The sequence below is a fragment of the Canis lupus genome, chromosome 19 (genome assembly GCF_003254725.2).
Source record: "Canis lupus dingo isolate Sandy chromosome 19, ASM325472v2, whole genome shotgun sequence".
In the NCBI taxonomy this organism is placed as follows: domain Eukaryota; kingdom Metazoa; phylum Chordata; class Mammalia; order Carnivora; family Canidae; genus Canis; species Canis lupus.
This window is the reverse complement of record NC_064261.1, coordinates 23602975-23612154: the sequence shown is the minus strand read 5'-3', so window position 1 is coordinate 23612154 and position 9180 is coordinate 23602975. Positions and strand designations below refer to the sequence as shown.

Here is a 9180-nt window from a genome sequence, read left to right as displayed (position 1 = left end):
AATTATTGGCACCTGCTGCTGCAAGGAAGTCTGCTGGTAAGTGCCTCCAAAGGAAGCCAACGGAATAAACATGTAACCCTCTCCCTTGTGCTATTAATACAATGTCTAGAAATACAAAGGAATGGGGTACATAGGGGTGGGAGGAGGTTGTGTGATTCTGCAAACAGCCCTTGACTATCAGGTACAAAAACTTCAAGAGGAAAAAAAAAAAAAAAAAAACTTCGAGGGCTGCCCTGAAAGTCCCACTCTTAGATTCTAAAGCCCATGTGGCCTGTGGCACTGGTACAGGGCAGTGAGCCCTGTGCTGGCACTATTAGACTACCTGAAAGGCCCTCTCTTCTTGAGGTCAAGCTGGGCTGACTTCAGCGTCCACCTCTTTCAGAAAGCCTGTCTTGACTTGAAGGGCTGAGCGTAGTTATGCTGCCTCCTTTCGCATGTCCAGAGTGGCTTAGGGTTCCAAGAGGGTTTGATACTTGCCCAGTCGTCCCCACCTACATCTGGCATTGGGTAACAGTCTGGAGAGTCACAGTCATCCAGCCTCTGCAGGAGTGTATTGGGGCTTGGACAAAGCCTTCCCAGCAGGCTGTCTCAGAGGTTCACGGTCCCATCACAAAGCAGGACATATGGTTCAGAATAGTATTAGGTTGTCTGGCTCATAAATAGCAAGACCAAGACTTGAGCTCAGGCCTATCAGACTGCCAGCCTAAAGATTCCAGTGTCAGCATCCTGGGTTACTTCTTTGGTTAGGAACCAGGATAGGATCAAAGAAAGAATGGCTGTACTGGGGGTAGCAGGTGGGAGGTCAGATTGGCAGCAGGAACTTGAGTGGTTGACGATGAATTTGAGACCTCTTTCCTGTTCAGTTCTTCAAGCCCAGAGGTACAGTCTTGAAACTGGAGGGGTCATTGTTTTTCAGTTTGTTCTAGCATACAGAACTTCCTGGAATCAGAGAGTAAGGAGCAGGAAGAGATCCTAGAATCCTTGTCAGGATTCTAAAATGAGGAAAACACGCAGAAGGGGCAGCACTTGTATTACGTTCCTCAGGACACTACTGTGATTCTTTGTATAGTAGTCATTCAAAGGCCTTCAAGGGGATCCCTGGGTGGCGCAGCGGTTTGGCGCCTGCCTTTGGCCCAGGGCGCGATCCTGGAGACCCAGGATCGAATTCCACGTCGGGCTCCCGGTGCATGGAGCCTGCTTCTCCCTCTGCCTGTGTCTCTGCCTCTCTCTCTCTCTCTCTGTGACTATCATAAATAAATAAAAATTAAAAAAAAAAAAAAAACAAAGGCCTTCAAGTAGCTTACTGAATAGGATCTCAAGGCCAAGGTCAGATCTTTGATCTGGAAGCAGCTTTAGAGCACCTACCCCATCCCCAAAATTAGCCCCACTGATCTCTGATCAGGTGGCTTAGTGGCTTAGTTCACATGGTTAAAATAGCACATTTTAGGGCACCTGGGCAGCTCAGTCAGTTAAGCATCTGTCTTCGGCTCAGGTCATGATCCCAGGGGTCTGGGGTCGAGCCCCATGTTGGGCTCCCAGCTCAGCGGGGAGTCTGCTTCTCCCTAGCCTTCTGTGTGCCCTCTCTCTCAAATAAAATCTCTCTCTTTTTTTTTTTAGATTTTATTTATTTATTCATGAGAGGCACAGAGAAAGAGAGAGAGAGAGAGAGAGGCAGAGACATAGGCAGATGGAGAAGCAGGTTCCATGCAGAGAGCCCGATGTGGGACTTGATCCTAAGACTCCAGGATCACGCCCTGAGCCGAAGGCAGACGCTCAACCACTGAGCCACCCAGGTGTCCCAAATAAAATAGTTTTTTAAAAAAGATACATAAAATTGATAAAATGGCAAATTTTAGGTTATACATATTTTACCACCACCACCATCACCACACATACACAAACCAACAAAAAACCCAATGATACGGAATTCCATGATGTTTAAGTGCAGGTTGTATTATAATATGGAACAGAGGATTCCTGGGTGGCTCAGCAGGTTTAGCACCTGCGTTGGGCCTAGGGCGTGATCCTGGAGTCCCGGGATCAAGTCCCACATCAGGCTCCCTGCATGGAGCCTGCTTCTCCTGCCTGTGTCTCTGCCTCTCTCTCTGTCTCTCATGAATACATAAAATTTAAAAAATATGTATAATATGGAACAGTAATTTCTGGAACCAAAATTTGTCTTTAAGAAACAGAGAATCTGGGCAGCCCGGGTGGCTCAGAGGTTTAGCGCTGCCTTCAGCCCAGGGCCTGATCCTGGAGACCTGGGATCGAGTTCCACATCAGGCTCCCTGCATGGAGTCTGCTTCTCCCTCTGCCTGTCTCTCTCTCTCTATGAATAAATAAAATCTTAAAAAAAAAAAAAAAAAGAAACAGAATCTAGGGTGTCTGGGTAGCATGGTTGGTTATGTGTCTCACTCCCGGTTTCAGCTCAGGTAGTGAGTGATCTCAGGGTTTTAAGATCGAGCCCCATGTCTGCACTTAGCACAGAGTCCACTAAGACTCTCTCCCCCTCTCCCCCTTCTCCCTGTTCTCTCTCTCAAAAATTTTCTTTAAAGATTTTATTAATGAGAGACATAGACACAGAGAGAGGCAACATAGGTAGAGGGAGAAGTAGGCTCCCTGTGGGCAGCCAGGTGTGGAACTCGATCCCAGGACCCTGGGATTAAGCCCTGAGTTAAAGGCAGATGCTCAACTACTGAGCCACCCAAGTGCCCCACAAATAAATAAATCTTTTTTTTTTTTAAAGATTTTATTTATTCATGAGAGAGAGATTGAGAGAGAGAGAGAGAGAGAGAGAGAGAGAGGCACAAGAGAACCCACCCAGGGGTTCCCCCAACAAATAAATCTTTTTTTTTTTTAAGATTTTTATTTATTTATTCATGAGAAACACAGAGAGAGAGAGCGCGTCAGAGACACAGGCAGAAGAAGGCGGCTCCATGCAGGGAGCCCGACGTGGGACTCGATCCTGATACTCCAGGATCACGCCCTGGGCCAAAGTTAGGCGCTCAACTGCTGAGCCACCTAGGCTTCCCCCAACAGATAAATCTTAAAACAACAACAACAACAAAAAACAAATACAATCCTCACACACGCCAGTGTTATCACCAATTTCTGTGTTTGAACAGTTGCTTGTAGTCTATTTCCAAATTATCTAACTCTGACAGCATGCATTCCTGCAGCCATAGGCTGAGTTCTGCTAAGGGCCTCCAAACTGGGTATCTTTGAAAAAAAAAAAAAAATTACATCCCTACAAATAAAGATTTAACTTTAAGACTGACAATCCCAGCACTATGTATTTGTTTGAAAAATTATTCTGGGCCAAAATAGTGAAAATCTTCAAACACATCCTTTCTGGGCCCTCCAAAATAAATGTTTCCCTTTAAGGTTAGAGCATATCAATATGTTCCAGGGTCTCTGCTTGGATTAATATTATCTTAAATTTGAGCATCCCTCCCTCATTTTTAGCTTTTTGAATAAGATTACTTTCAAAGGGAAAGCTAATTGAAACTACGAAACCTTCTTTATAGGAAAATCCAAAAATTTTTAAAGATTTATTCATGAAAAGCAGCGAGAGGGAGAGATAGACAGACACAGAGACATAGGCAGAGGGAGAAGCAGGCTCCATGCAGGGAGCCCAATGCAGGACTTGATCCTGGATCCCAGGATCACCACCTGAGCCGAAGGCAGACACTCAACCACTGAGCCACCCAGGCACCCTGGAAAACCCAAATTTTAAAGAGTTCATGAACCTACGTTCAGGAAACTTGGTTCTAAAAAAGCCAGTGGCATTGCCCCCAAAAATACAAGCGCAAATAAAAAAAGTATGTTGAGGATCATGGACACCACACAAAATACACAGGCTAAAAAGTACCATCTGGTTGGTGGTCTTCCAAAAATAAGATTGGGGGACCTGGGTGGCTCAGTTGGTTAAGTGTCTGCCTATGGTCAGGTTTAGATCATGATCCCAGGATCCTAGGATTGAGCCTTCTTCAAGGGAAGCCTGCTTCTCCCTGCCACTTTCCCCCTCCCCGTGCCCCGATTATGCACATGCTCTAACAAAAGCTTAGAAAGATTGTTAGGGGTGCCTGGCTGGCTCAGCTGGAGTATGCGACTCTTGGTATTAGGGTGGTGGGTTTGAGCCTCACATTGGGTGGAGAGATAACTGAAATAAACCTTAAAAAAAAGTCAGGACAAAGAACAATTTTTACCCATTATGATTTATTCTCTACAATACTTCGTTAAAGAGTTCAATGATTTGCACTCAGAAGTTATATAGCCAAGAGGCAACCAAGTGTAATACAAAGAATTGGTCTGAAGTCTTTGCACTGAAGGCCATACAAAGTCTCTTGCTTCAGGAAAGTAAGAATGAAAATAAACAAAACGAACACATAGCTCCCTAGGCTCCAGAATTTCAATAGAAAACAGCATCAACAGTTAGTGAAAGTGTAGGTGTTAACATATCATGGAAAATAGGTTGTGCAAATATTAAAATTAACACCCAGGACTTCTGTATAGATGATTTTTATTATAAACAATAAAATATATGTAATGTCTCAACTACAAACCTTTCATGTTGAAAGGGTCTCTAACATGAGTTGCTTTAATATTATGAAGCGAAAAAGTTTAAGAACCTCACAGTGGAAACAATCCAACACCGACAAATCCTAATGATCAAAGACATTCTCTTTTAATTAACATAAAACAAGGACAATTCATAATTACAGAGAGAATGTCCTAGCTGTGGGTATTATGAGACAAGCCAACTTTCCAGACCAAAAGGCACTCACAGCTAGGGATGAAACGAACTCCAAACCGAAGCAGCCCATGCGGGCTGGCTCCTTAACAGCAATTACCTACTGCTCAGCTAGAGCAGTGCCCCAAAACAAAGTAAACACCAAGCAGAAAACATTCTCTTCTTTTCGGACCTGCCACTCCCACCACAGGTACCAGCCACCTTCATCACTGCTTTGGTCAAGCGTGTGGAAGGCAGTTCAGTCCTAGTTCGGAGCCGTCATCTCCCTATGCAAAGCTGCCACATGGATGATCCAGACTTAGTATTTTTTCCTGAGAGCCACCTGCCACACATCTTCATGAGGTGACCGTGACCGTACACTTCCAGACCGCTTCCTGACTAGGCCCCATTCAGGACAGACACCAACACTGGCATTCCTCACGGGGCCAAATGGTTTTCCTTGGTCAACTCCTGAGTCCCCCTGACAAGGCCAGAGGGACCTGAGCATCTCCATTGCTGGACTTGTATGGGAGCATGAGGGAATGTGCAGGGAGTAAGGCTTCTTCACTCCAAAACCACTGAGCCCACTTCAGTGTGGTGCTGGGCTAACTCAGCCCAATTCTTGTGCACTGATTTTTTTCTCCCCATTTCGTGGGTTTTTAAAATTTCTGTTCACTTACTTAAATGGCAGGTATCCTACCCCACCCTCAATAAAATAAAATAAAAAACATACTATACATTGGGGAAGACAAATAGGGCAACAATTCTACAAGAAAAAAATAGGCTTGAAGAACATGGCACTGTAGTAAATGCTTGCATGACCAGTCTCACTGAGCGTGCTCAGGGGTGAAAGTTTAGCACCAATTTTTTTGCTTTTTTAATCTTTAGAAATTAAACACAACTTTTAACACAGAACATTTGAACAGTAATGAGTGTAGCCCTATGTATCAATACTGTTGTACAAATTGGAGGTGGGTGGTTTAGTCCAGAGCTGACCACCCTGACATCAATCCATGGCACCTAAGAGTAACTATCGTCACATTTGTTTGTAACAAGACATTTATTATTCTCAGCAGCAGGAAATCACGAAATAATCCCTTCATCTTCAAAAGCTTTTTTTCATTAACCTTGCAAGGGAAAAGTGGCAGGATGCGAGAAGGCAGCACGACGTAAGATGGTGTGGTGCAGCTGGACATGGGCATCCTGAGGTCAGCCCACTTCCCTTGCACATTCTGTATCCTCATGAATAACAACAGAGGATTTGCCAAGCAAATCTGCTCACCCTCATCCATTTCTTCCAAGAAATGAGCCAGCAATGCCTAGAAAGGCACGTGTGTCGTTTCTTGGATTATGTCTCTATTCCCCCTCCTCCATTCCTGGCAGAAGAAAACTAAAAAATTTCTTTTGATTTGGATATTTGCCCATTTTGGAAAGCCACACCACCACCACATAAACTTTGAAAAATAAATTAAATCAAAACAATTGTGTTCACTGGATTGACACCCAATCCGCTTCAAGAGTTCTCTAAGCATGTTGTTGAAAACCAGTGTATCACTCTCTGGGTCCTTTCTTCCAACTGGCCACCTCTTCCTGTGAATCCTTTCAGCAGTACCTCTATGACAATGTTTCCAAAGCATCTTCCAAGTCCCCAGCTTCTATGAACTCTGCCACCAAATGAGGGAAGAATAGGCAAGAGGGAGGAGAAACTTGCTGACAGCTATTTGGAATCAGCAACAATGGGGAAGGGAAATATGCCACAAGAAAGTCTGAATGACCTAGAATACAATGAACCATTTGGAACTTTGCCATGGTGGGATGAAGATTCCCAGCATGTTAGGCAAGATAAAGATTTCATCTTAATTACACAGCTTTGTTCTAAAGTCCTGGAAAGGACTGAAACAGCAATAGTCTTCCCACTTCTCCAGGCAAACTAGACAAAAGAACTTCTCTGCTTAAAGGTCCCTCGGGATGTCTGCTTGAAAAGAAAAACAACTCGGAGACCCTGGATTTTCTCCTATGATAACGTGTCCTTCTAAAGCCCAACCCAAGTGCTTGTTGGAACATCTATACCTTCTGAGAACCTAGATCCAGCTATAGGCACTGCTACCAGTAGAGGAGTGAGGTAGCCGGGTGGTAAGGAAGAGGTCTCTCCTTTCTCACTGCATGCAGCGATGATTTCAGGACCTCCTATGGGCATCCCAGTCCAGTCCTCAGCAGGCTACACCACAGAGCTCTGTTCAATACCAGGAGACTCAATGCAGGAAGAGTGCCAGAAAATCCAACTGAAAGTGGGATGAGAATTAAAACCTTCGAGGCTAATTGAGCAATGAGATCTACAACGCCATCCAAAGGGCTTCCGATCTTGATGTGGGTCTCTGTCCAGGAGCCTCAGAGGACTCATGGTGCCCACGTTTAACCCTAACATGGCGTCCGCTTATGAAGCATGGAGGTTGTGATCAACTCTTGGTACGCAATAAACTGGAAGTTTAAAAAAGGAATTTAAAACAACCTAAAAATGTTTCTTGTTGGTCTCCGTTGCCCAGACTGCCAGGGGAATACATCTACTTGATCTGGGGAGTCTGTAGGGGTGTGTGTGGGGTAAGCCTTCATGGACCACCAATTCTGGCTTCCACTGTGTGGCCACCACACAGGTGGCAAATCACCAGTGGCACCTGCATGCCAAGGGTCTTCTGAACCCACACGGTAATTCTCACTAGTCATGGAGGAGCCCCAATCCAACGGAACCCCATATTGAGGAAAGGCTGAGATAAGGCTTGGGCCCCTCAAGTTCTGTTTCATTCAGTACAACCCCTCCCTCTCAGTCAGCTGGAGGCAGACTTGGCAACGGAAGCTAGCATCATAAAATGGTGCAGTAATAGAAGTAACTGGACCAGGAAGAGGAGGCATCTGCTCCAATGATGTCATAGCCATTGGTGGCCACAGGGGGGTGGGACTGGTCATGCAGCCGTGTGTCAGGAGTAATGATTGTAGAGGGGCGGGGCATGAAGAGTGCCATTCTGGAAACAGTGCTGTCGAGAAGCAATATACTCTGCATAACTGATTGTCACCTTCTCACTTCGGTACCTGCGTAAGGAAATAGGAAAGGGTATTAGGAACCTCAAATCCTTCATCTTGTAAAGTCACTCAGCAGAGAAAACCAAAAGCTTATTCCACATTTTGAAAGAATAAAATGGAAGACCAAGAGCAATCTTACTTACAGAAAATGAAAGACAGCACAAGAAAACAATGTTGTTATTACAAATGAACAAGATGAAAAAGCACAATCACAATTCACCCCGAGAATGTATTTTCTGCACATCCCACCTTTAAACACTACTTATCATCAGGCTGCTCTTAAGCAATCTGCTACTGGGGTCTGCATGAAGAATGTCAAGGTCAAATTACACGGGTGGCAGATTGGAAGATGGCTATACCAATGCCCAGTGCAAACTGCGTATCTACTGCATAAAATGTGATAAATTTGACAGAAATGCAACCTCAATTTGTGGAAAAGCAACAAACAAGTTATTTATAACTAAAAGGGGCACAGGTACCTAATTCTGAGTCAAATTCTGATGAAGCAGGTTAAAGGATCCTGGGGCTATATAGGACGGGTCTCAATTCCCAGATGAATATGCCATATCATATCACAGGGTCATCAGAACAGAATTCATAGCACTTTGGCTTTGCTCTGGAAAGAGCCATGAGTCAGGATGCGAAGCATGGGGTGTTACAAACCTATGGAGCCTACTACAGACCACAGGAGCTGGGTGTGACAATCCTTACCCAGAGCCATCTCTTTCCCACTGTAATCACTCCTCCACTGCAAGGTGATTATTCCTGAATTTTGACAGGGAAATGGCTGTTCAAATAAATTATAATAATAATAATAATAATAATGCTTTGTATTTGAAGTTTTTTTTTTTCTTTTTCTTTTTTTGGAATCCAAAGCATTTCAAAAACACTGGGTTATCTTCCAAATAGACCTGTGAGGTTAGTATGATTATTCAGTATTTTACAGATGAGGAGGCCAAAAGAGGCCCACAGAAGCCCACAGAAGCTAAACCTCTCAGTGTTTCCGATTTCAGTAGGGATGGCAAGAGAACTGACATCTACTGACCACCTATAATTATTGCCTGGCCCTGGGCTAGAAATTCTTCATACATTACCTTACCACACTCTAAAACAACCCCAAGGCATTATCATTCACTTCTTACATACAGGAAAACCACCCCACCCCTTGCCACTCCACCCTGCCCAGAGGCACAGTCAGGCAGCGGTGGTGCCGGGATTCAGACTCCCAAGTCCCTGTGCTTCTACTACAAGAGGCAGCCTCCCCCAACAAGCTGGGTGTTTCCTTCTAAGCTCTGTAAAAAGCACTGTCTTCCTATTCTGTTAACAAGGCACCTGTATCCCCTGACACATGACTGCTGGTGACTTCAACTGAC

General features: G+C 44.6%; 1 protein-coding gene across 6 annotated transcripts in view; it reads right to left on the bottom strand.

The window, feature by feature from the left end:
* Positions 1-4199: 4199 nt before the first annotated feature.
* AMMECR1L (AMMECR1 like) overlaps positions 4200-9180 on the bottom strand; it is a 32814-nt gene continuing 27833 nt past the window's right edge. For 5 of the 6 annotated variants that reach the window (XM_025435954.1, XM_025435953.3, XM_025435957.3 and 2 more), the window contains one exon: positions 4200-7816. In XM_025435954.1, the coding sequence (XP_025291739.1) occupies positions 7705-7816 (112 nt within the window). In that variant the 3' untranslated portion in view covers positions 4200-7704. Of the gene's footprint in view, positions 7817-8518; positions 8573-9180 lie in introns of all 6 variants that reach the window. The other variant, XM_049097214.1, reaches the window with a different exon arrangement.